Here is a 26,429-nt window from a genome sequence, read left to right on the forward strand (position 1 = left end):
ATTTTTATACTTCCTTCTATTCAAATGATGATTTCCCTGAAGTCCTGTCCTGTGCGCAGTAATGATTTTAAACTCCACCCCTGCCCTGTCTCATGTACTCTATTTCCTCATGTCTCCCTCTCTGAATTATATTTATTCCAATGAATCATAATGTGTTCTACATCTCCCAGGATGTTACACCACTGACACCGATTTGATTGACTTTTCCCAAATAAATAAAACGTGGATTGGGTACCTGCATGCCCGAACCTTAGTTGTATTGTGATTACCTCCTCTCTACGGTAACAATATATTCCTTTAAACTGTTTAACCTGAATTGACTTTTGTATATGATGTCTCCCTTTATTTTCTGTATCCCATTCCTTCTACCAAGCATTAATTATGGCTGTTCTAATTAATGATTTTACTACTTTAATATTTTTTTTTGTCAGATACTTTAAAAGCCTTCTTTGCCAGTTTATCTGCTTGTATACTACCTTTAACATTGATATAATGTTAATGTAATAAAGAATTTTATTGATTAATAACTAATTGTACAATAAAAATAGCCCTTAATAATAAGAGCTTGATGTGAATTTCTATCATGAGATCTTCTCTGACCGTTCACCTTGATGACAAAACCTCTGAGAGCTGCTGAATCTGAGCAAATGACTGATTTTAAAGGCTGTGCTTGTTTATCCACTGAAGGCAGAAATTCACTAGTGGGGTATTTATTGACGAATTTTATGTTGTAGAACAAAAACCCATTCAAAAAATCCATTGACTTTGAGACGATGGAACCGGAAGTACAAAAATGTTAACTAATTTCTGGGTTTTAGGACTCATTCCTGTAGCACTCTATAGCCCGTCATCATACAGTATATTTTTATTTTCCATTTAACTTGAATGGTACACATGATACACTTTTCACCCACGTTGCAGTCTGAAATCTTTCACAACCGATGCAAACCACATTTAGACATCCCTTGGATTGCTGAGGTGGTTATTTATGGTCCTTTTCAGGAAGCGTTAACCGCAGTCGATTCAACGTTTGTGTGAAGTATTTCGGTAGGGGACAGAACACACTGATGTCGGCTCCATTGGTTCCTGGCAGTGTCAGCTGTCGAGCGAGAACATGAAGAGGAAGATACCGGATCTTGCTCTGTTCCAGTCCAAGCTTTCCCAGCACACGTTCTGGTAATTTCTGTGCACCAAAATGAACAAATTTGTATATTGAAGACACATACTTAGTGACAGAAGCTGAGCTCTTGCAGAAATGTCGCTCCTCATATCCTGTTTGTATATGTTTAATAATATACCATGGCTGTCAATCGATTAAAACCATCATGCATATGTAACTGGGATATTTAACAAACAATATCTGTAACTCTCACCTTAATGCCAAAGCATACCTTAACATTGATCTGTAAAAGACCTTTTTTATTCTTTTCCATCATGCAGTAGTGCTTTTATTAGGCAGAAATTATTCAGGAATGGTTCAAGGAACTGCAGGGACACCGGATATGCCTCAGTTTGTCCTCATTTGATCAACACAGAGCAGCATCAAAAAGCAGCTGATGATAAATCACTCTTGCTTAAGGGGCGTCTGCTGATTGTTAGTAGTTTGCTGCTAAAGTTTTACTGGCATCTGGCACTTGTAAACAGATTCTCTGTGGTACATTGTAAACATATTTTACCTGGGGGGCCAGTTTGTTCCAGTTGGAATATTTATGGTCACCAAGAATGGGGCATGTCAGAGCAAGTGCCATGTGGACCCTCATCTGGTGCTTCACTCCTGAGGACACAAGAAAGGAAGGCAAGTTTATTTTTTTAGCACATTTCAGCAACAACGCAATTCAAGCTGCTTCACATAAAACATTAAAACACACTATAAAAGATACAATTAGTGACCTAAACAATCCGCTGAACAGCAAACTGTGGGTTCCTCACTACTCATCATTAAATTAAAACAAGCTAAAATAGAATATGACAGGTATAAAATACAAGAAAGAAAAGTTACAGTGCAATGTAAGAAATTAAGAATTATTTGATTTAATAAAAGGCAGCAAACAGAAAAACTCTTCAACCTTGATTTAAAAGAAGAGAGAGAGAGAAAGCAGACCTGTCCCAGATGACCTGAGAGGTCTGGATGGTTCATAGTATAGCGGAAGATCAGACATGTATTTTGGCCCTAAACCATTCAGTGCTTTATAAACCAACAGTAGTGTTTTAAAATCAATTCTTTGACAGAAAAAACGCCAGTGTGAAGACCTCAGAACTGGAGCGATGTGATCCACTTTCTTGGTCTTAGTGAGGACTCGAAAAAAGAAGCCGACATGTAGACAAAAATGTGTCTAGTTGTCTTAAAAAGAAATGTAACAAACTGAATTGGCTGTTAACTCCTGGGACAGAAAAAGCTCCAGTCTTACCAGTAAAAGGCTCGAGCTCAACGAGGCTGCAACCACTGCTGCTGTCCAGGACTCTGTACTTGGTCACAGCAGGATAGGCTTGCCGATGGGCGCGGACTTTGGTCACGCCGTCGCCTTCCTCATTCATTTTGAAGAGAGGACTGAGTGCCATCTGAAATAAAAAAAAAAAAGTTATTATGAATAGTTCGACAATATTGTAACACCAAAATTAATAATTATTTAATCATTGTCTAGTAATTTACTTGAAACTGTAAACAGCCAATATACAGTCGGTTAACTCGATGTGATAAACAGCAAAAAACAACAACAAAGTATTCAATTTACTGTTTAACATGAAACACAGAAAAAAAACCCCAGCTCTTTGCGATTGTTTTGTTATTTTACTAATGACTACAGTAATAATTATTACATTTTGAATTAATTTTCCGGCTGTTGATTAACTAACAACTAATTATTACAGCGTCAGAAGAAGAGACACCTTGTAGTGAGGCCGAGAGCCTGTGACCTCTTTCTCTATGATGGGAATGTCAATCACTCCTTCAGATGGAACCGGTACACCGACTGTGACGACCCTGAGGAGGAGCAGAGAACACGTGAAAGAATGACTAACATGTTAACATGTTGGTGTGACAATATGGACGCACAATCTTTAGTCCCATTTTAACCCCACAATGCATCTTACCAGTACTTTCTCTGCACGTCGTTATCTCTTAAAAGGTTGACTATGTGCGCCGCTATGTCTTCACTCCTGGCCAGCAGGAGAGCTCCTGGTGTTTCCTTCTCCAGCTTCAGACAGGGGAGCAGCTGAGAGTCAGACTTGATCTTCATCCCATCCATCATTTTGGAGAGAACAGGAAGCACAGAGGCGATGGATGTGACCCCTCCGTCATCTGAGAGCAACACATGTACATGTATTCAGGTCCAGATACTCACATGTCTGCCAATATCTTCAAACCCATTCTAATACAGATACTACAATACTACACTCTATGTGGTTACCATTAAAGATGTTCCGATACCATTTAATCCTTACGCTTGCCCATTTTTTCTGCTTCCAACACATCAACTTCAAGGACAAAATGTTCACCTGCTGTCTAATATATCCCTTCACCTGCCAGGTGCCATTGTAACGAGATAATCCATGTTATCACATCCCCTGTCAGTGGTCATAATGTCATGGCTGATCAATGTATATAAATATGTGAATTAAGCTGGAACCAGACAAGTTGTGGCAGTTAGTTTGAAAAATGGCAAAGGATTAATTGACATTTTTTCAGTCAATCAACTAATTGATTAATCAACTAATCGTTTCAGCTCTAAAGAAATAACCTTACATGCTGTTTCTCTAACCAAATCTCACACAAACTCTCTTTCACTGTAACTCAAACTTACATCAGTGTAAATAATAATAATAATGTTAACAGCTTTCAGCTCCTGATGGTTTTACCTCTGACAGGAACACCATAAGGTTTGTTGATGACCACTATATCCTTGTCCTGGTACAGCACGCCTCTGTGGAGGTGCTTGGCCAGCACGTTGGGGTGAACATGTTGCAGCTGCAGACTGAACCGCTTCAGCTCCATCACCCTCTTCTGCTGGCCGCTCAGAGGAGCCGCCTCCTCGGCCGGTGGAGGCTTCGTCTTTGTCCTCTCCTGCTGGACCTTCCGAGCCAGGTCGATCGCCCTCAGCCGGGGCTTCTCTGCTGGGTCTGAGCCTGGAGCTGGAGCCTCTCTAGCGGCGCTGCTCCGTCTCCATCTGACCCGAGAGAAGGCGGTGTTCAGGCCGGACGTCCAGTCACTACAGGCTATTCTTCTACAGCTGTTCATTTTGGAGTGTAAGCTTCACAGTTCACATTAACTAGCAGGCACAAACAAAATCCAGAGGACACATGCTCACAGCTTCCGGTCTCTGGCTTCGCACCTTTCACAATAAAAGCATGATTATATTTTACTTCATTATTGTTATTCAATTGATTGATTGATCGATTTTCTATTATACAGGGACGAGAGAGTAACAAACAGGAACAAAGAATCTCACTGCCATATCAATGTGTATGTGATCAATAAACTAAATAAACTAAACTAAACTAAACTAAATTATACAAACTATATTTTCCACACAAAAAAAAGCAATAAAAATACAAAAATCCGATATTTTAATAGTTGTATTTAAAAAAGTAAAATATTTTGCTGAAATCTACACTCATTCAGTCAAACAAATGCAATTTTTGGACTTGTGGACTGGATTAAATATCACAAAAAAAGTTGCAATTTATTTCAACCCGCTCCAAAAATGCGCTTTCACAAAAAAATAAAGATTAAGTGATGGCAGGAAAAATATATCTAACCTTTAAAAAACAGTTATAAATTAGAAATGTAATTTCTCCAACACAGAAATAAAAAAATAAAAAATATAATAAAAAATATTTTTGCTGAAATTTACACTCATTCAGTCAAACGGATACCATCTTTTTAAATTGTGGACTGGATTAAAAATCACAAAAAAAGTTGCAATTTATGTGAACCCACTCCAAAAATGTGCTTTCACAAAAAAATTTGGATTAAGTGATGGCAGAAAAAAATAGATCTAACCTTTAAAATCAGTTATAAATTATAAATGTTCCTTGAATTATTTTCTACCCTCTTTCATTTTTGTTATTATATTATTTTTTATAATTTAAGTTATCCTCCCTATCCAATTGTGCCTTGTATGTTAGAAGTATTGAGTTTAGATTACAATGGCTTAATGTTTCTAAATTAATTTTCTTCAATAAAAAACTATGCAGCAACAATTTCCTGTGGTTGTGTGACGTATTTCCGTTTTCTGGTATTGTGTACTGGTTTGTGTCACCGCCACTGCCCGGTTCGTTGTTGAAGCTATTGAATGTAATGTTGATTGGAGAACACCGCCCACCTGGTAGATAATGATGTACAAAACGAGTGTATCAGGTTGTCACTCCAGGTTGCTCTCTGGTTGAATGTTGTGTTTGGTTTTATTTTCTGTTTTTCTGAAAATGTAAGGATTAATTCCGCGTGGAGGCTCTTAAATGATACTGTTCATGCATTATTAGACCATCAATGACTGGCCGGCTTCGTTAAACCAGTGGGACCTGATGGAGAGGCGTTTTAACACAGTATAAAGGCTGTTTAGTATGAAACTCTGCAGACATGAAGATCACAGACAGCGTGTTGAGAAGTTTCAGGGTTGCAAGAACATATCGAGAAAATGCACAAAAAATCAACTGTGTGGACTTCAGCTCAAATGGTGAAAATGCAATATCAAGCAGCGACGACGACTGCATTGTGTTGTATGACATCAGAGAAGGAAAGTGAGTGGACAATGTTATTATTACATTACAAAAACAAGTGTGTAATGCATATACACATTTTTTATTTAGATATGAAAACAATCATTCATTTCATATATATATAAATATATGAAAATAATGATCGTTTTCATATCTGAATTGTCTAAATATCTTTATTGGTCCACATGAATGTGTCTGGATCATGGCAGTGTGATTATCAGGTGTAAATAATCTGTGACTGTCCCTTGTCAGACCTAATGGGACCCTGTACAGCAAGAAGTATGGAGTAGACCTCATCCGCTACACACATGGAGATGCACAGACAGTGGTCTACAGCTCCAACAAACTAGATGGTAATAACTCAGTACTGACAGTCAGCTGTTGGCACAAAGCACCAAACAATCAATAGGCTATAAACTATAATATAGTGCAAATATATGTGCTCTGGTATGTTTTGGAAAATGAAATATCATTGTTGTTTTTTTGTAGATACCATCCGATACCTGTCTCTCACTGACAACAAGTACATCCGGTATTTTCCAGGTCACACTGCAAGGTGAGTAAAAAAAGGATAAAAATATAAAATGTGGTATGCATGTTAACAAAGTAGTTTATTTACACTCACAAAGCAATTATATATATATATATATATAAGAATATGAATACAAAGAGGTTGAAAAGTACCATCCAAGTACATACAGTATTATGCACATTAGGGGTGCATCCACCAATTATTTCCATAATTGATGAATCTGCTGATTATTTTATTGATTACTCAATAAATTATTTGGTCTCTAAAACATCAGAAAACAGTTCAAAATGCCCATTACAATTTACTGACATCAAATGTCTTGTTTTGTCCAACCAACAGTCCAAAACTCAAAATCACATTTGAGAGATTTTAACCCCAAAATGGCTTAAATTATTAATTTATTATCAAAACAGATGCAAATTAATTTTCTGTTGATTGGCCAATCGATTAATTGACTAATTGTTGCAGCTCTACTGCAGATCCTGTATTTTTATGCTCCAACACTTGACATGTCAAACCTAGTGCAAACCAAGAAGATACAACGTGCATTTACACATGTACATTTTTATGCTCCCTACATCTTTTAAGTTGTTATTCTAATATGATCATCACAGATATGGAAACAAATATGTTCACAATTTCACTCAATGTTTTGCAAATACACGAAGAAAATTGTATTCTTAAAATGCATTTCTGCACAGCATAAACACAGAATATTAGCATGCACCCAGTCCTCCACAGGCATCATTAAGTTTCACTTTGTCTTATCTGCTCTTTTCTTGTCTTATTTTAGCTTCTCTAAAATGATAGTTTGTTACTAAATGATTAAAGTTTGTGTTTGTGATTTATCTTTTAGAGTTATTGCTCTCTCCATGTCACCAGTGGATGATACGTTTATCTCGGGCTCGTTGGACAAAACGATACGGATCTGGGATCTGCGCGCTCCAAACTGTCAAGTAAGTCATCTGGCTGGAAAGTTATACTTCCTCTGCTCTCTGTGGGAACTTACTCAAATGTTTAATTACAGCTACTGCTACTTTAGGTCAGGACTTCCCAGATTACTGCACATCACAGTCCTGTACATCAGCAGTTTAGTTTCCAACCCCACTTTTAAATAAGCATTTGTCCTGTGACCACTGGGTGTCCCCAGACCTGCTTTAGGAACCGCTGCTACACTTGGATCTGCCGTCTCAACTGTAAGACATTACACTGTAAACAAAGACTAAATAGGGAGAGATATTTAAGGAATACTTCACCCACAAAATGACCATTTGTATATCAATTACTCACCGCCTGTTACCTTGAATTCTTGAAGAAAACCTTGAGAAAAACAAAGTTTTCTTCAAGAGTTCAAGGTAACGCAGGATGAGTAATTCATATACAAATGGTCATTTTGTGGGTGAAGTATTCCTTTAATAAGAGCAATGTTTGACAGAAACTGCAGTCATTAATTAGCAAGGCTGAAATATCTAAATCCAGACTCTCTGTTGCAACTTTTCTCTGGATTTATTTGTGTGTGTTTGTGTTTCAGGGTTTGACTAATCCGCTGGGGAAACCTGTATGTTCCTTTGACCCTGATGGGCTGATATTTGCTGCCGGGGTGGAATCACAGGCCATCAAACTATACGACCTCCGTGCTTTCGACAAGGTAAAAATGCTAATTTCTGTGTTAGCGGTTCAGTAGGATTTGACCTTCATGCACCTGCTTTATGTTTTTTCTTTGTTATATTTATCTTTCTTTGAAAAGGGTCCCTTTGCCTCCTTTGAGACAAGGTTTAATCGCGTCTGTGACTGGACTGGACTCAAGTTCAGTAATGATGGGAAACAGATTCTCCTCTCCACCAATGGAGGGATGATTCGTGTCCTGAATGCTTTCAATGGAGCTGTGCTGCACACTTTTTCTGTAAGATATGTACAGTGATTAGAAACCTACTGAATTACATCTGTCTGTATATTACTATGATTACTTGAAGGTGTTTCCTATCTGCTTGTTTTAAGGGTTACAACAACAGTAAAGGCATCTCCCTGGAGGCCTGCTTCACTCCCGACTCTCAGTTTGTCATGATCGGTGAGCAGGAACACCTCAGTTCTAATATCTTGGTCTCTTTGTTTTGGTCTCTCTGTTGCGACTGTGATAAACATGTGTCTTGTTGTGCAGGCTCAGAGGACGGGAGAGTCCACGTTTGGAGCACTGAGAGTGGGATGAAGGTGGCCGTGCTGGACGGGAAACATCCCGGACCCATCAACACGCTGCAGTTCAACCCCAGATACATGACGTTCGCCAGTGCCTGCACTCACATGGTGAGATCAAACGTATCACGTCAGTCTCTCATGTACAGCAGCTGCTGTTGGACTAATTTAATGAAAGTAATATCTCCTTCTTCTGTTCTCTCAACAGACATTTTGGCTCCCGTGTGTTGATGACTCATAGAGAGACGCTGCCGGAGTGAGTCCTCGTTGTAAATCATGCAGAGACGTAGGATTATGTGTTGGACGGCCTTCCTTGGCCTGATAAGAATCTTGTGGTCTGATAGTTTATCAGAGAAACACTATTTTACTTTATTACTTTTCACCTGAAGTATTTTTAAACTTTTAAAAAGGTTGATGGTGCTGGGACAACAAAATCCCACCTCAGTTGTACAGTACAGTTCAGGTACATTACATTGTGTGAACATTTTAATGCTATATCTTGATATTTCATGTGAAATTTAACTAATCAGTGTTTTTAATGTTTGAATATTGGATAATAAAGTGTTTTAGATAAAAATAGGAGCCACAGTTTTTTTCCTTTTTTGACATCCTTAAATTTATCATACATCAAATAGATCTTGATGTACAGTACTAGGGCTTGAACTAATGATTATTTACATTATCGATTAATCTGACAGATTAGGTTTTTTTTGTTGCTAAGAACAATGAAATCTGTTAAGCAGTTCTTCAGCTGTGTGCAACATAACAATACAAGTAAATAAGTTCAAACAACAAACAACAGAGGAAGCAGAACATATATATCAAGACGAGCGATAAAAACAAGATAAAGCGACCAGTATGTTGTTTAACTAGCAGCATATATGCTTCTTTTGTCCGACCAACCATATGAAACCCAAAGTTATTTAGTTTACTATCATATAAGATGAAGAAAAGCAGCAAATCCTCAAAATTGAGAAACTGTAACTAGGTAGTTTGGTCACTTTTGCTTGAAAAAAACAAATGATTGATTTATTGTCAAAATACTGCAGATTAATTTTCTATCAATTAAATAATTGATTTATTGTTTCAGCTTTAAACACCAATAAACCAATAAATGGGGCACATTTACTTATAAAATTTGGATTTTTCACATCATTTTATCCAATAAAAAAGACTGATATTAATTAGTTGCTCATTGTATATGAATGATTACAACCTTAAACACAATGAATAAAAACAAAGTCTTTATAAATGTGACTAATTTAGATAATTATGGGATTAGTATATTCTCAGAACAATGATGCTACTGTACACCGACATGAGCTCACTAAACAGCTGCAAACACAAGTTCCTCAGTCAGTAAACCAATCTGTGAACACTAACGTGAGAGAAACGCAGTTTTAATCAATTTAATGAATGGGTGTTTTTTGTGCACATAAAGTGTGTCTTCCTGAAGTAGAGGAGGGGGGTGGGGGTTCTGTTGAATAATGTATAGATGCTTGGGTTGTGTACTCACCACTGAGTGAATAATGAATGATCCCATCACAGGTAACCTCACAGGTACACACTTATCTTTCTCTCACCTCCCTCCGCATGTGCGTTCTTTGTGCACGAAAGCTGTGTGGAGGGAGAGAAATGAGGTGTTTGAACATTTGGCACCTTACATTTCTTTTTCTTTTTCACCATCTTTCGCTCCCCATTACCATACACACTGTACTATCCTGTGAGTCTGTGTTACCTTGATGAGTGTGTTTGTGTTTTTGTCAGTGGCCAGTAATGGATCCATTAGTACTGCCTGTTCAGGAGCCAACTCCTCTAGTGTTCACACAAGTCATCTGGAGCTCTTTACCTCACACTTTGGGATAAAAGGTGTTTATATTTTGGCATAAGAAAATTCACACTCTCATGTTTTAATAGCGGGCTGGTGTTACTTCAGGTGCCTACCCTTATCTCACTTTTTTTTTTTATTATTAGGTCAAATTGTACAGACCACGAATACATGAAACCTCCCCATTCCTGCTCTATTAAACAATGTTGAAATGTAGAGGTCAGATTGTCGCTCGGTGTCACATTTCTGTGACCAGGTGAATGGAATTTGAGATCATGCCGTCTGCCTGAGCCGATCAGCCGCTCTGTGTGTGAATGAGTGATAAAATGTCATTACATGTGGCGCCCTGACAGCATCTGAAAACACTGTACTGACCACTGATGTCATGAGCGGTGGATTCCTACACGGCCTCACACACAGTACAGTACAGGACAGTGTGTGACTTGAGAGACGCTCCCCCACCGAGACTTTTTAAAGTTGTGGTCATCGATACGCAGAGAGTTTTAGATCAGTGGTTAGGGTGGCATATCCACTGACAGGCACGTTATTACTCATCAGCCGCAGTTCCGCAGATTGTGTTTCAAGTGTTAGGAGTCTCCCGAGTCGCCCTCGAGGCGTTTATGTCACTGATGCGCATGGGTCCATCTGTCTGCCATCAGTGGAGAGGCAGCCTACCTGCTGAGCGAGAGGAGCAAGGACACAGAGACCTGGACCTGGTCCTTCCTGCATGAGAGGAGCGTGAAGCTGACGGCCAAAAGATGTCACACCAAACTGGAATTAACGGTAAATTAATTTTTTTAAAGGAAAGTTTTCTTGAAGCCAATTGTTTTTGTGTATTAGTCAAGTTGTCTCCTGTTTTTTAGTGTTTTTTTAAATTTTCTTTTTAGTTTTTGAGCTGTGTCATGGCACATCCTCACAATCTCACTGATAACATCCTATTTTAAGATCATCTTAAATTGACCCCCTAACTTCACTGACTTCATAAACCTGTAGATCTAAATAATTGTCTCCACATCTATAGAAGTGTTAGCCTGTACAGTATACGACTGATTCACAGTTAAAATGTCTGTCTTCTATGTTGTGATACCAGTAATCATGATATTTAGCACCATTTATGGATAGTTTAAGAGCTATATGTGTGTGTTTTGGCATTTGGTAATTGGAGCGTTGGGGGACGGGTTGGCAGAAGCATACCTCTCTCACCTTTCTCACCTGATCTTACATCATTTATGAGACCTCTGTGTTTGGTAACCATGGTGACAGAGAGGCAGTGGGTGCAATAAACAGCTAAATCTGGTTTACAGTGCCGCTATTTTGAAAATTGAGGGGAAATTAGGCTGTTTTATCGCTCAGACTGAAATCTCTCAGTGGTTCTTTGGTACGTATGCGTCCCCTGTGTGAGTCACTGTAGGTGATGGTGTGACTATCTGGCAGCGGATCAAATTTTCTCCCTGAAGTGGAGTCTCAGGTTCTTACTTACCCAACTCTGTCTCACTTGCTTTCAGCCCCCCATCCTCAGTTTTGACTTGTCCACCTTGTATTACTTTAGCAACATCTGAGCTGAAAGAGTTTCTGGCCCGAGCGAGGGGAGGTGCCATCAGAGTAATGAAGATTGTCATCATAAATGGTAAAGATGTTTGTAGTATTCAGAAGGATTTGAGCTTTCAGTTGACTTGTTCTAAATCCTGAGATGCTGATACATGTTTTGTGTCTGCAGAGGAGTTGGTGTTAGATTCCTACAGAGAGCCAGCACACAGCTGGGACAAGGATTACGATCAGTTCCTGCTTCCTCTGCTCACGCCTCAGGAGCCCTGCTACATCCTCTACCGCCTGGACTCCCAGAATGCACAGGGATACGAGTGGATCTTCATCGCCTGGTCACCTGACCAATCACCAGTATGTCTGGAGCGGCTGATTGACATGTTGTCACTGATCACTGATCAAATTTAAGCATTCAAAGTCTGCTGCCAAAATTATTGTAATAAAAAATACCCTAATTCTAAAAAACATAAACTTAACTAAATTAAAATTTATCGAAAAAACATAAAACTTGATTTTGGGTGACATTTTGAAGTTATTTTCAAGTGCAGGCAGAAAAAATGCTAAGCTGAGATTGTGCCAATAACCACAATTGAAAAATATTTTAATTTAAAAAATGCTTTATGATTTATTGTTTATATAAGGGATAATACACAGCAAGCCGGTCATTGTTGTGAAATAAACCCCGACAGAGCAGCGGAGGAGTTCTGCATCGCCCTGAAGGGGTTTATTTCACAATATTGGCCTGCTAGCTGTGCATTATCCCGCTTATTACACGGCTACTTAGTTAAGAAATAAATTATTTGACACAAAAATGATCCTCCAAAGTCCGACATCAGAACTGCGCCCATAGTAACGGTCTGTTATACATAGCAACGGTCTGCTATAAAGAAATAACAGACCGTAGAAGGCTGTGATTGACCAATCAGAATCGAGTATTCAACAAAGCGGTGTAATAAATGGTATTACACAACATACAACATATATGTTCTGTAGTTACATCATTCTACCTTTAAGGCTGGAAATGTCAGATTGGGAGCATTTCTATTGCCACTGCAGGGCTCTCAACATGGCAACGGCTGAGCCTGTGGCTCGCAGCTAACGGCGCAAACAACAGCACTGCTGACAGAATATACTGCTATATTAATGCTCTGGATATCATAGAGCACCTTTAAATTACAGTTTCTACCAAAAAGGAATATACCCGATCAAAAACTAAATAAAAACGTAGCAAGTACGATATAAAACACCATTGTGTATAAGAGAATATAATCATGTTTAAGATATAAAAACACTATTATATCTACTACTTCTCCCTCATTGAAAAACCCAGAATCTATGATTACGCAAATATTGTTGAATTCAAAAGTTAAAACTGCTGCACACACAGATTTCAGCACAGAGAAACTTTCCCCCTTCAGCAGCATTGTTGTAAAAAACGGCCTTTTAGTGTCAAACTCTGCACACTCATCATTCTGCACAGCTGTGCAAAATACGAAACCATGTCATTATATCGTCCTGTCTGTCCCGGCACCCGTTAGGTGAGGCAGAAGATGGTGTATGCAGCGACCCGTGCCACGCTGAAGAAAGAGTTTGGAGGAGGTCATATTAAAGATGAAATGTTTGGCACGGTTGAGGTGAGTAGAAATCCCTCCAGCATGACAGCTGATCATTGAATCTTAAACGTGATTAACTATCATCCTGTTTGTGTGACTGTTTGCAGGATGACGTGTGCTTCCAGGGATACCTGCGACACATGTCCTCCTGCTGCTCCCCGGCTCCGCTCACTGCAGCCGAGCAGGAGTTACAACGTATTAAAGTCACAGAGGTAAAAGTTTAAACAACTGTCTGAATATGATAAGAACCGCATACGTATATTATGTGTACTCATTCTTCTACTTCCTTCCTGCAGGATAAAGTTGTGTGGGTACGTACAATTTCTTCCTAATACAAATACAACTGTGCGTGCATGAAGAAGAGATATTAAAAGCTGTTTCTTATGTCCACAGGATGAACGTAGACGAATTGGGACTCCAACAGCACGAGCGAGGGTTTGTTACATCTGTTTATCTCACTGGCTTTTAATTTTCTGTCATGTGTCGGGTCAAATCAACACGGAGTCTTCTATGTCTTTTTTTATCCTGTAGGTTACAATGGAGTTTGGCTTAGACAAAAGGCCACAGACTCTTCAAGGTCTTGCATTCCCGTTACAAGAAGAAGCCAAACGAGCTCTGCAGCAACTCCAGCAGAGACGCATCAACTACATACAGCTGGTGAGCCCGGACACAAAACCAGCCTGCAACATGTAACACGTTGTCGGGATATTTTATTTTGGCTCTGCGTGACTTGACCCCTGAACAAAGCTTGTTTCTGTGTGTTGTGTTGCAGAGGTTGGATGTAGAGAGAGAGACCATTGAGCTGGTTCACACCAAACCTACAGAGACCCGCGAGCTGCCCTACAGGATTCCCTCAGACTCACCCAGATACCACTTCTTCGTCTTCAAACATTCCCACCAGGGCCAGCTGCAGGAGGCGCTGGGTCAGTGGTCTCACTGCGGGTGTGAGCAGAGCGATGGTTTAATGCAGGGAGGGACAGTAACATCATGTTGTCTACTTATCGTATAGACATATCAAGTTCTAACATTTAGCTTTCTGTTTTCAAGAGACAGAAGGGAGCTCCATGTGAATAATACAGAAATTACAATAAAGTCAACTGAATATCTTTTATTAAAAAGTATGTTAGTCTTATAATCTCCCTTAACCTCACATAATTTATCAAGCGACACCATGTGGGTCCCAAACCAAAGCTTAAAGCTGCACAAATCCATAGTTTTACGTATATTAACAATGGATCTCGTGACTATTTTATCACTCAACCCGATCTCATGGGAAGATGTATAAATAGCAGAACATTACAAGGACATTCCACATGTCACGAGAACGCATTTTAGGCGTTTCGCGTGTCATTTGTACACCACGCAACAAAACTACAGTAACGACCACAGTTAGGTTTAGGCAACAAAACCACTCTCTTAGGTTTAGGAAAAACATCATGGTTGGGCTTAAAATACGTACATAAATTAAGTCAAATACGCACAACGTCACATAAGTATGGAAAACATGTAACTTACAAAACAAAACACCGATCTCCTGGTTGAAAGTCCTGTGTTTGTTGGACCCATCCACCTCCCCTCACACCCACCGTAAGCGGTCTTTCTCACTTTTTATTCTACGTCACTAGCTCTAAGTGTGGCTTATTTACACGGATGCGTTTACATTGAACTCACTACAGACTACATGACGTACAAATGACACACCAAAAGCAAGAACGGTGTTCTTATTGCACGCTAAATGCCTTGCAAATTATCGTGTCATTCATACGCCTTTTCGTGCGACCGGGCTGTATGCAATCATTTGTTATAAGTGATAAACCCATTGTGATCCACCCCTGGAGTAGTGTGTGGTTTAGAAAAGGTTGGAGTGATTGTGAGTGTATTTTTTAGCGTCTGAGACAGGTTTTTGCTTTAACAGCAGAAATGATCAGTAAATCAGATCCAGTGAAGTCGTAAATATCAGCTGCGTAAGTGACGAATTTATCTCTCTTCCAGTGTTCATATATTCGATGCCTGGGTACACCTGTAGTATCAAGGAGCGCATGTTGTATTCCAGCTGTAAGAACAGACTACTGGACGAGGTGGAGAGAGATTACCAGCTGGAGGTCACCAAAAAGGTACAGGACACACAAATCACCCACAAATTAAATTATAATAAATAATATATCACTGTAGAGATAAACAAGGCCACAATAAACTGGTCATCATATTAAAGAGTAGCCATTAATCTGTGTGTTATTCTGTGTGTGCAGATGGAGATAGACAATGGAGACGGCCTGACAGAAGACTTCCTGTACGAGGAGGTCCACCCGATGGAGCACACCTTAAAGCAGGCCTTTGCCAAGCCCCGCGGACCGGGAGGGAAGAGAGGCAACAAACGCCTCATCAAGGGTGCAGGGGAGAACGGGGAAGATAGTTAGACACTATACAAACACACACACACACACACACACACACACACACGCGACATTATACACGAATACACCAACACAATATCTATGAATTGACTTGTTATTTGACTGTTTAGCTTCTAGATAGTTCTTCTTTTTACTTGCGGACACAAGTTTCACCCTGAAAACAGGAAAACATTAGAGCTGCAACGATTAATCGATTAGTTGTCAACTATTAAATTAATTGCCAACTATTTTGATAATCGATTTGAGTAATTTTTTAAGAAAAAAAAAGTCAAAATTCTCCGATTCCAGCTTCTTAAATGTGAATATTTTCTGGTTTCTTTACTCCTTTATCAATCAATTAAGAAAATAATCAACAGATTAATCGACAATAAAAATAATCGTTAGTTGCAGGCCTGGAAAACATAGATCCACCATAAAGCAGAATTCATATATATTTTCCTGTGGTGAAAGAAAGCTTCTAAATGTGAAGATTTCTCTGAAAGTGATAGAAGCTAAGACTCTCTTAAAAATAATCTTTAACTAAAATGCTTTGTCAAACCTGAACACTGTTGGTAGTTTGAGAATAGTCGGCTGATTGGCTGATATGTGGACACATCTTTTGGTTTATTAATTAAATTGTACATGAAAACACATTAAAGTCATGATCAAATGTCAATATTATTAGTATTCTGAGATAGATAATTGTGAAAACAAGCCTGTTTTATCTTTTTAAACCCTACTCACCCACCAGCGGGTCAGACATTACTAACTATTGTGCAGCCAAACTTTCACTTTATTTATTTTCACTTGTAGTGGAGAAACAAAACTTTCCAGAGGTACCAAATATGTCTGGCTGAATTTGGGGTAAATGTGTAAAAAAAATTATGCACAAAACATCTATAATATTTCCATTTCATGTAATGGTGAAAGCCATTAAAAACATGCAGTCTTAGGTTTGAATATGTCAAAATATATAATAAAAACATGAATATAGCTTCAATAAAGACTTTTAACAATCTGATACACAATAAGTGTGTTACTGCCAGACAGTGTGGAGCTTACTGCAAAAGGAATATGACATTTGGGAAAACGCAATTATTCACTTTATTGCTGAGAGTCAGATGAGAAGATTGATACCTCTCACAAAACGTTAAATACGAAGCTGCAGCCAGTTAGCTTAGCTTAGCATAAAGACTGGAAACAGGGGGAAACAGCTAGCCTGGTTCTGTCCAAAGGTAACAAAATTGGCCTACCAGCACGTCTAAAGCTCATTAATTAACCCATTATATCTTGTTTGTTTAATCCGTACAAAAGCCAAAGTGTAGAGCCCTCAGATAACAACTGGGTGTTAAAGGGTTAAAATGCTTTTTATAGTTATATTATTTTCTTGATTAAGTAATATTTGCCCATTTGTGTCCAAGTTAAAGGCACCATTTCCTATTTGATTTGCCTTCTCCTGTCTCTGGAATTATTAATATCACTAATGTTGATTCACAATCATCGGGAAATGGCTATGACATTTCTGTTTTAGGGTGGATTATCCTTCATTTTGCCTGGTATAGGCAGCCTTTACCCGAGGTTTACATTCACATTCATCCACATCACATTTACAGATGCCTTCTTCAGTCACCTGAGCGAGGTTTGACTACGCTCAACTGAAGGCCGCTGTTTTACATGGTCCTACAATAAAATATTTTCTTTATTTTGTAGCGTTTCTGTCCTCATTTCTCTCTGACTCTGTGTGTGTGTGTGATATGCTGTAGTCATGCAGGCCAGCAGCAGCAGCAGCAGTGGGGATCAGTAGAGGTCAATTGGTTGTGTGTGTTTTCCAGGAAGTCTCTCTACCCAGAAGCCTTCAGCTGTGCAGTTCTGCTCTTTTCAAACCTCTCGGGAAAGACGGTTGATGTGAACACGTTTTCCTGGAAACGGCTGAATGGTAGCTTTCAAGTGGTCATTTTCTTTGTACATGGGAGCCGTGTGGCGTGCGATGGTGAACCTTGACTTCGTGAAGCCTTCTGACACGACACGGTTCAGTTAATTTCCAGGAAAACAAATATACCATTTGCAGGCAATTTTCTGCATGATAATACACAGAAAGAGAGAAATAAATAAACACTGGCTGAAAGGTTATTATTCACAGCATGGTGGGAAGAGATGTTAATAATTTAATGTTTGGCTTACTGCACATTATTAACTAATTTATGATTAAAGTGACCTATAGATATAAATCTTTACACAGTGTTACACAGATATGCAAAGGCTGAATAAACAGTATTTCCATTGAACACAAAAGCAGCATTAAACACATTACTGCCGGCAGCTGCGTCAAAACAGACAGAGGTAACTCAGACAGTACCGGAAGTAAGACTACGGACCTTCAACATAAAATGTTGAAAAATGTCAGTGTAGAAGGAACAACGGGTGATGGTGGACACAAAACAAAATCATATTTAAAACTCTACAATCAGATTTAATTCTGGATTAAATGAAAACAGTAAACCAAGCCTACTTTGTACACATTCACACACCGATGGCACAGCCTTCGGGAGCAATTTGGGGTTCAGTATCTTGCTCAAGGACACTTCGACATGTGGACTGGAGGAGCTGGGGATCAAACATTTGGAGGACGACCCGCTCTAACTATGAGCCACAGCTGCCCCCATGCATATAGGTGCCAGTTTATTGGGTACACCTAGCTGATGAAGGTTGTAATGTTCAACAAAAACTATGTAAAGGTGGGATTCATTGCAGGTCTGTTGTATTAAACTGTATTAGTTTTAGATATGTGTACCTAATAAAGTGGCAACTGAGGGTATATAATACGACAGTTTTAGGGCCACATTGAGGAAAAAAAAAAAAATCTGAGATTTCGAGAAAAAAGTCTTAACATTATGAGAATAAAGTCATAATATTATAAAGTAGTAATGTTACATGTTATTTGAGAGGGGAAATAGAGCAGCCTGTGTGAAAATGAGGAACGTGGAGCATATTGTTAAGTTATACTTTAGTATATGGTTCACAAATAACAAAATACTTAATATTAATTAATAATAATAATTAATTAATATTTCCTGGGGGAAATTGCCTCTTTTGTGGAGGAGGAAATTACTTTTTTCTCGTAAAGTTATGACTTTATTCTCGTAATATTACGACTTTTTTCGCGTAAAGGTATGACTTTATTCTCGTAATATTACGACTTTTTTCGCGTAAAGGTATGACTTTATTCTCGTAATATTACGACTTTTTTCGCGTAAAGGTATGACTTTATTCTCGTAATATTACGACTTTTTTCGCGTAAAGGTATGACTTTATTCTTGAAATATTACAACTTTTTTTCTTGAAATAGAGTGACTTTAATCTCATTAAATTACAACTTTGTTTCTCGTAATATTATGACTTTATTCTAGAAATCTCCGATTTCTTACCCTCAATGTGGTCTTAATAAGTCATAATATAACATATATAGCCAATTATGAGTTAAGCCAATAAAGTTTTACAACTCAGCTCATTATTGTGACATGTTTTATCCTGCCTATCCTACCCTATTTGACAGTAGCCAATTGCAAGTCATTTTTTATTTAATTCCAGCTATTTTTAATTCAAAATTTGTGATGTAAAGTGGCATTATGAAATATACCAGACAAAGTCGAAATGATCAAATAACTTAGTTTTAATTCTCACAGCAGGTTTAGGACGAGCTTGTCTATAACACCTGAACTCCAATTTTACATTTTCATCCTGCTTCATAAGAGCTTTTCTTCACAGTTGCCACTTAGGAGCCACATTGTGACATCTTATTTTGAAATCCGTGTAGGAAGAGCTGTGTGTTGCTGGTTTGTGTTGACTGAGCTCAGTGAGGCTGCAGGCAGCAGCAGCAGCAGCCTGTCTGTCACTGCGGGCACTGAAACACAAAACCTTTTCCTGGAAACTGATTCCTGGAACTACAAACTGAACTGAGCTGTTTTCTGCCGTTGACTGAATATAAAGCTCACAGCCTCAGTTTCACTTACAGCAGACCACCAGACAACACACAGGGATATTATCTTTTCTCATTTTTTATGAGTAGAGCAGATAGTAAAAAGGAATATTTTCTCTTTTTCGTCTTCATCAGAGACTATTCAGCCATGATGGTTTATTATTTACTGTGAGGAACTGCTGGATTATTCACTGGAATGTTTTTCAACTGTTTACCAAACTGGATTTATGATTCTCTTTGATTTTAGGTAAGATTATTTTAAACCAGTGACATACATACTGTATTTGTTCATGTTTCTCCAAAGTCTGTTTATTTATATAAATAATGTAATTGTCTGAATGATTGCTAAACTGCTGGAGCTCATTTATTAGTTATTTTTAATTCTGTGTTGTGTGTGCTTTTGGTTGTTTTACCATTTATATATATAACTTAGTAGGCTATATTTACTCAAGTAATGTACTTAATTCTGACGTACTTTACTTGAATATTTCCATTTTCTGCTACTTCATACTTCTATACCACAATTCAGAGGCAAACATTGTACTACTATTTACTCTACTTAATTTATTTGATTACTTTAATTACTTTGCAGATTCAGATTAATAATACACAATATAACCAACAAATAAATTATGATGTATTGTTATGGATAAAGAAATTAAAAAATTATCCTTTGGTGAAATTCACAAGCTACACAGCAGTATATAAAGTAATCAAAATTAGCTTCACCTGCAACATTAAAGTGATGAGCACGTTAATTCATCAATAATTATAATTCAACAATATAATATACATTATTATATTCTGAAATGGGCCATTCTGCACGAGTACTTTTACTTTTTGTAGGTCCACTTTAAGTATATTTTGATGCTAATACTATAAACAATTTAATGCAGAACTTGTAGGAGTACTTCTACACTGTGGTATTGCTACTTTTACTTAAGTAAAAAAAGACCTGAGTACTTCTTCCACCGTGTTGGTTGGTTGGTTGGTTTTGTGCCTGTTTGCTCATTTTGGACAAAGGAAACCAAAAAATATATTTAACATCTATTAAAAATGTCCATTACTTACTTTACTTGAGAGAGTAACAGATAAAATATACCTGTAAGCTTGCACAAAAAACTTTGTAATGTAAATCCAATTGTAGTGTCACACATTGTATATAGCACACAGTGAAATTTAGCTACTGCATTTAACCCATCCTAGTATATTAGGAGCAGTGGGCAGCTACTATACAGTGCCGGGGAGCAGTTTTAGGGGGTCAGTGCCTTGCTCAAGGGCACTTCGGCAGTGCCCAAGAGGAAAACTGGCACCTCTCCAGCTACCAATCCACACTACAGGGGGACTTGAACCGGCGACCCTCCAGTTCCTAAGCCAAGTCCCCACGGACTGAACTACAGCCGCCTCTGCCATCAATACCTGACTAACATGTGATGTTCCGCGTATATTAACAGGGCTGCTGTCAGTCAGAAATGGTTGCCCGGGCTTTGGCCATCGTCCATCATGACGAGCGAGGAGGTTCCTGCCGCTCACATCCCTCTCCTCCACCCTGTGACCCAGCAGAGGACCTCCGCTGCATCACCACCACTTTCCACTATCTACAGACGTCAGGTACACCAGCAGGCTCACTGATTCTGACTTTTATTTCATTGAAATACAACACCTGACTTTGTTTTGAGTCCATCTCATATATTATTCATTTGATATGACACATTTGGGGAGGGGTGACATAATGTCCACTAACCCCACTACCAGTAACACCAGTCATATGGCTATATTTACCAAAGCTACATTCATGTAAAAGTAAAATATCCATGTGTGTGATCCCAGGCTGGTACTGGGGCTCCAGCTCAGCGAGTGAAGCTCGGGCAGCTCTCCTAGAACAGTCTGAAGGCACGTTTCTGGTGCGGGACAGCAGTCATCCTCGGTACATGCTGGCCCTGTCGGTGAAGACCCGCTGCGGACCCACCAGTGTACGCATCGAGTACAGCAGGGGCTCTTTCTGGCTGGACTCCATTTCCCCCGGCCTGCCTCCCCTGCAGTCCTTCCCAGATGTTCTCAGCCTCATACAGCACTACACAGCCTCAGGCAGCACGCCGCAGGGCCAGGCGTCTAACGGCGTCCATCCCCAAACAAAGCGTGACCCTGCCAAGCACACGGCTAAGGACAACGGAGTGCCTCTGAAGCTGACGCACCCGCTGCACAAACCAGAGGCCTTCCCTTCTCTGCAGCACTTGACGCGCCTCACCATCAACAGACACACTAGCTGTCCCGACCTGCTGCCACTCCCGATGCCTCTGCTGCGCTACCTGCAGGACTACCCCTTCCACATATGAGGGTCTCAGTCTTTTTGGTGCAGGACACAGAGACCGTGGGTCAGTCAGGGTCACACTCCACGACCACACACTGGAAATCTGGGACAGTTTGACACCCAGGCAACGGCAAGCGGCCCAGAGGAAGAACATTGACATGAATTAGCTCAGTCTTACAGTGCTACTGAGAGTAATATTTTTATTATTATCATCTGTTTGTTTCAGCTACTTTAAATTGATTTTGTTTCTACAATGCCAATATGTGTCTCCTGGCCCTATTTCCCACCAGTAAGAACAGAGTCACATAGGTTTTTGCATGTTTCAGACCATAAATCAGTAAAAAAAGAAAAAAACAGCCACTGGTTGTTTTGTTGTTCCCATAGAGATATCATCGGAATAATTTTGATTTATGTCTTGTTTTCCTTTGTTTTGGAGCTTATCGTGCGGGGCCCCGAGGTTCACTAAGAGTGTTGAACAAAGCAATGTTTATTCACTCTTCACAAAATCAATGAACCTGATGAACCACGGCTGAGCCAACAGAGATACACAGGACACCGAGGAGGTCCGCACACTGTTTTTAAGGCAATGTTTCGATCTGTAAGTTCTTCCTCAGGCAAGTCAACAGTGATCTCATGTAACACTTTTGGGCACTATCATAGTCATCACACAATCTCTTGTCTTTTCACCCTCCTTTTTATGTCGTGGCTGACCTGACACAGCATGCGTTTTTATCATTATTTTGTTTGGAGCCACAAGAGGTTTGTTCCCTGCTGAGTAACACTGTAATGACTCTCATGTCTGGATTTTATTGGACAATGCCAATCACAGTATAATTAAAAATTCAAGGGTACATTGATAAGACATGTTGTTACCAATATTATGAGGTCAGGCTGACACTACATGACACATGACATGACACATGGGTGACAAGTAATTTTAAAAGATATAATAAAAGACAAGGTAAAGTGTGTATTTTGTATTTCTTTTATGTGCAGAATACTTTTCCTAAAATCAAATATCTTCTTAAAAATCATTAGACGAACATTAAAGTCTGTTAGTGGAAAAAAAAAAAGCTGTTAGCTATTTTTTATTTTTTCTCAGAAGAGGATCTTACATGCCTGTGGATTTCAGAAAAAAATAAACCTCAGAAATTTTTTTCTGGCAACTTGAACATACAGATGAATGGGATGTATTAGTATTGCTGTTTTCACAGAAACACGCCTGAGTTGTGTTTCCACGAGGTGGAACTGAGCAGTGCTGCTGAGAAAGCCTCTTATCAGGATTAGAGTAAGAGCTGCAGTTATTAATACACTGCTGCAGCAACTGACAACGGACTCTCTTTCTCTGCCTGGCTCAACCTCTCAGCCTGAAACATTCAAACCATTTTTTTAAATCATTATTTATAATCGTTATCAGGTTCATGAAAACATAGACATTTCTGCCCTGCGATCAATATCCTCTTTATTGCACCAGGTCAACAACTGACAGAGGATAAGTAGCTGACGTTTATGCAGATTTTACCACATACTGTACATACAGTAGTGGAAGAAGTACTCAGATCCTTTACTTTATGTAAAAGAAGCAATACCACAACGCTCTCTCTCTCTCTCTCTCTCTCTCTCTCTCTCTCTCTCTCTATCTCTCTCTCTCTCATAACCCAACCGGTCGAGGCTAGGGCTGTACAATTATGGCCAAAATAATAATCACGAATATTTTTCACGATTATTCATTGACTTTAGCAAAATTAGCAACAATAAGAGGATAGATAAACAATTTTATGCTCTCAATTTAATCATAAACACATTGGTTGTATAGAAAATATCTATACCCAAAAGTGAAGTGGCTGGCTGTTAGTTTATGAAGCACTTGATTTAATACGCAGCAGTTTTCTATGAGCAAAAAGTATTAAATGTATAAGTACTCATGATGCAATAGCCCCTTTCAGGGTGTTATATTATTATATATTATATTATTTGATTCTAATTATAGATGTGTCAATGTGTAAACAGCATTTCCTTTAGGTGAGGCTAATAGTTTGACTTCTTTACACAATGCTTTTTATAAGCTCTGTGTTTCATAAAATCAGATTTTGCAAAGTAACTACAGTATACCAAGAAAATAAATGTAGTAGAGTAAGAAGTTCAATATTGCCCTAAAAATAATGGAGAGGAGTAAAAATGGAAATACTCAAGTTAAGTACAAGTATCTCACATACAGTAGGTGGATTACTATGGACAAAGTAGGTGACTGCCCCAGCAGGGATCCAGACCAATAGGGGCCCTGCAAGCCCCTGCAGGTTCACTACACCTCAACTGGTTTATGGTCATTTTATTAGCTGCGTAGCATCACTACATTACAATATCTGCCAAGGTGGGTCCCGCAGGCCCTGTCTTGGAAATATGAAAACATGCACTACTAAAGCACTGGCATGATAACAGCATTAAGGTGGGTCCTGCTTCATTACTTGATCTTGAAATGTCCAAATCTTTTTTAAAAAAACCTTCATTATTTTAGCTGGTAAATGTCTTTTTGACATATTTTCACAGCAGCCATTTAGACCATTGCAGGTTAACCCAGGTGTAATTGATAACATTAACTAGAGCCCTGTATGCTGGCTCACATGTGACACATTAAGTAGAATGGGACCATAATTAATGTTATCAATTACACCTGTGTTTACCCTGCTATGACATGTCAAAATGTCAGGGTCCTGACTTACTGAGATACCTGAACCTAATAATCATTATGTTATGACTTACTGAGATACCTGAACTGAATAATCATTATCAGTAACACCTGTGCTTTTCCTACTATGGCAAGTGAAAATGTCAGCTGTGAAAAAGCCTATTGTGCTTAAATGGTGCATATTCCTGAATTAATTTGTGTTTCATAGACATTTCTTTCATCAAATTACCAATAACTGATCAATTACCAAACAGCAAACCTGGGACCATGTAGGCCTGTTATTCCAGGAGTAATGGAGGCCTACACAGGTCACAGAGAGGAGAATGAGCACTTATGGGGCCCAGCAGCTAGTTTTTACCCTGAAGCCCCAAAGCAGGTTCATTTCAGCCATAGCAGCTCAACATTGTAGTGCCCCCTGTACTGATGGAAGTTGCAACTATAGACATGAGTGGTAGCAATTTAGTACTTCATGCTATAGCCACACAACAATATGTCATTGCAAAAGCTGAGACATCCAAGTCTTATCTACGACCAAAAGAAAAGAAAAAAAATCACTTTATACAACCATAATCATAAATGGTGTATTACCTGTGTTGTTTTGTAATCAAAAGTTGTGTTTGAGGTTCATATCAACACTGTTTGGGTCGATTCCAGCCGTCTGTATTCATTTGCAGGACATGAAGGAGCATCTGCAGTCTGTCTCCATCCAGCAGCCAACAGCCGTCCATCTGAAGACACGGTCTATGTCTCCACCTAGTGGAGGAAATGTGGTACTACATCAGTTCTACAGGCATTGAGCTTCAATACAGGCCTGAGCTGTCCACATAGACCAGAGGTCTGCAACCTGCGGCTCTTCAGCTCCTCTCCAGTGGCTCCCTGTGATTTTTTTTTTTAATTTGTGGAAATGAATAACTCATACGAGAAAAAAAAGTCGTAATATTATGAGAATAAAGTCATAATAATTTATTATAAAGTAATAATTTTACATGTTATTTTCTTTTTTCTCGTAAAGTTATGACTTTATTCTCGTTATCTTGCGACTCTTTTTCTCGAAAAGTTATGATTTTATTCTTGTTATATTAAGACTTTTTTCTCTCCACTTAAACTGATTTGTTTTTCTCTTGCTGTTCTGTATTGTTATTTTTGACAAAAAAAAGATCCAATAAAATCTCTAAGTGTAAAAAAATAATAATAATAATAATAATAACAAAAATAAAATGTATAATAATAACAATAATTTCCTTAATCTATGTACAATATAATTGTTGTTATGAGGTGTAAGAGCTCTGCCTCCCTCATGTATCATACAATGTGCCTTAAGAAATCTGTAATTTTTCCCCTGCCCATAATCCATAATATACAGTTTGATGTCTGTCTGGATATTGTGAATGCCATAATGCCTGTCATGATGTTGCGCTTCTGTATTGTTATTTTTGCTAAAAAAAAGATCCAATAAAATCTCTAACTGTCAAAAATAAATAATAATAATAATAATAATAATAAAATTTATAATAATCATATGAATAAAAATAATGTAGTAAATGTATAAGGTATATTTTGAATGTTTTGACAATCATGGAAAATTATATGCAAAAAATTAAATGCTGTATAAAGACCTTCTGCCCATAATCCATCATTTTTAT

The 26,429-nt window shown here is 38.6% G+C and overlaps 3 protein-coding genes across 5 annotated transcripts; 2 read left to right on the forward strand and 1 right to left on the reverse strand.

The window, feature by feature from the left end:
* Nucleotides 1-694: 694 nt before the first annotated feature.
* Nucleotides 695-4,337, reverse strand: rpusd4 (RNA pseudouridine synthase D4). Its single transcript, XM_037777708.1, has 6 exons — nucleotides 3,856-4,337; nucleotides 3,091-3,298; nucleotides 2,887-2,980; nucleotides 2,409-2,559; nucleotides 1,677-1,774; nucleotides 695-1,183 (listed from the first exon to the last, which is right to left on the reverse strand). The coding sequence occupies exons 1-6, from the start codon at nucleotides 4,232-4,234 to the stop codon at nucleotides 983-985; spliced, it is 1,131 nt and encodes a 376-aa protein (XP_037633636.1). The 5' UTR covers nucleotides 4,235-4,337; the 3' UTR covers nucleotides 695-982.
* An 893-nt stretch (nucleotides 4,338-5,230) lies between these two features.
* On the forward strand, nucleotides 5,231-16,047 carry LOC119492899 (WD repeat-containing protein 82-like). 2 transcript variants are annotated; one of them, XM_037777783.1, is made up of 17 exons: nucleotides 5,231-5,736; nucleotides 5,968-6,068; nucleotides 6,205-6,271; nucleotides 7,104-7,203; nucleotides 7,779-7,895; nucleotides 7,995-8,150; nucleotides 8,246-8,315; nucleotides 8,406-8,548; nucleotides 11,988-12,161; nucleotides 13,346-13,441; nucleotides 13,528-13,632; nucleotides 13,717-13,731; nucleotides 13,814-13,855; nucleotides 13,952-14,077; nucleotides 14,193-14,343; nucleotides 15,413-15,534; nucleotides 15,670-16,047. In XM_037777783.1, the coding sequence occupies exons 1-17, from the start codon at nucleotides 5,576-5,578 to the stop codon at nucleotides 15,835-15,837; spliced, it is 1,914 nt and encodes a 637-aa protein (XP_037633711.1). In that variant the 5' UTR covers nucleotides 5,231-5,575; the 3' UTR covers nucleotides 15,838-16,047. The 2 variants fall into 2 exon arrangements, with proteins under 2 accessions (XP_037633711.1, XP_037633704.1); XM_037777776.1 differs by lacking the exons at nucleotides 11,988-12,161; nucleotides 13,346-13,441; nucleotides 13,528-13,632; ... (4 more) ...; nucleotides 15,413-15,534; nucleotides 15,670-16,047 and adding an exon at nucleotides 8,646-9,020 and having other exon boundaries at nucleotides 5,245-5,736.
* A 3,644-nt stretch (nucleotides 16,048-19,691) lies between these two features.
* On the forward strand, nucleotides 19,692-23,071 carry LOC119492964 (cytokine-inducible SH2-containing protein-like). 2 transcript variants are annotated; one of them, XM_037777906.1, is made up of 3 exons: nucleotides 19,692-20,036; nucleotides 21,244-21,400; nucleotides 21,620-23,071. In XM_037777906.1, the coding sequence occupies exons 2-3, from the start codon at nucleotides 21,262-21,264 to the stop codon at nucleotides 22,123-22,125; spliced, it is 645 nt and encodes a 214-aa protein (XP_037633834.1). In that variant the 5' UTR covers nucleotides 19,692-20,036; nucleotides 21,244-21,261; the 3' UTR covers nucleotides 22,126-23,071. The 2 variants fall into 2 exon arrangements, with proteins under 2 accessions (XP_037633834.1, XP_037633826.1); XM_037777898.1 differs by having other exon boundaries at nucleotides 19,693-20,037; nucleotides 21,240-21,400.
* Nucleotides 23,072-26,429: the final 3,358 nt, after the last annotated feature.

The sequence above is a fragment of the Sebastes umbrosus genome, chromosome 1, assembly GCF_015220745.1.
Source record: "Sebastes umbrosus isolate fSebUmb1 chromosome 1, fSebUmb1.pri, whole genome shotgun sequence".
In the NCBI taxonomy this organism is placed as follows: Eukaryota; Metazoa; Chordata; class Actinopteri; order Perciformes; family Sebastidae; genus Sebastes; species Sebastes umbrosus.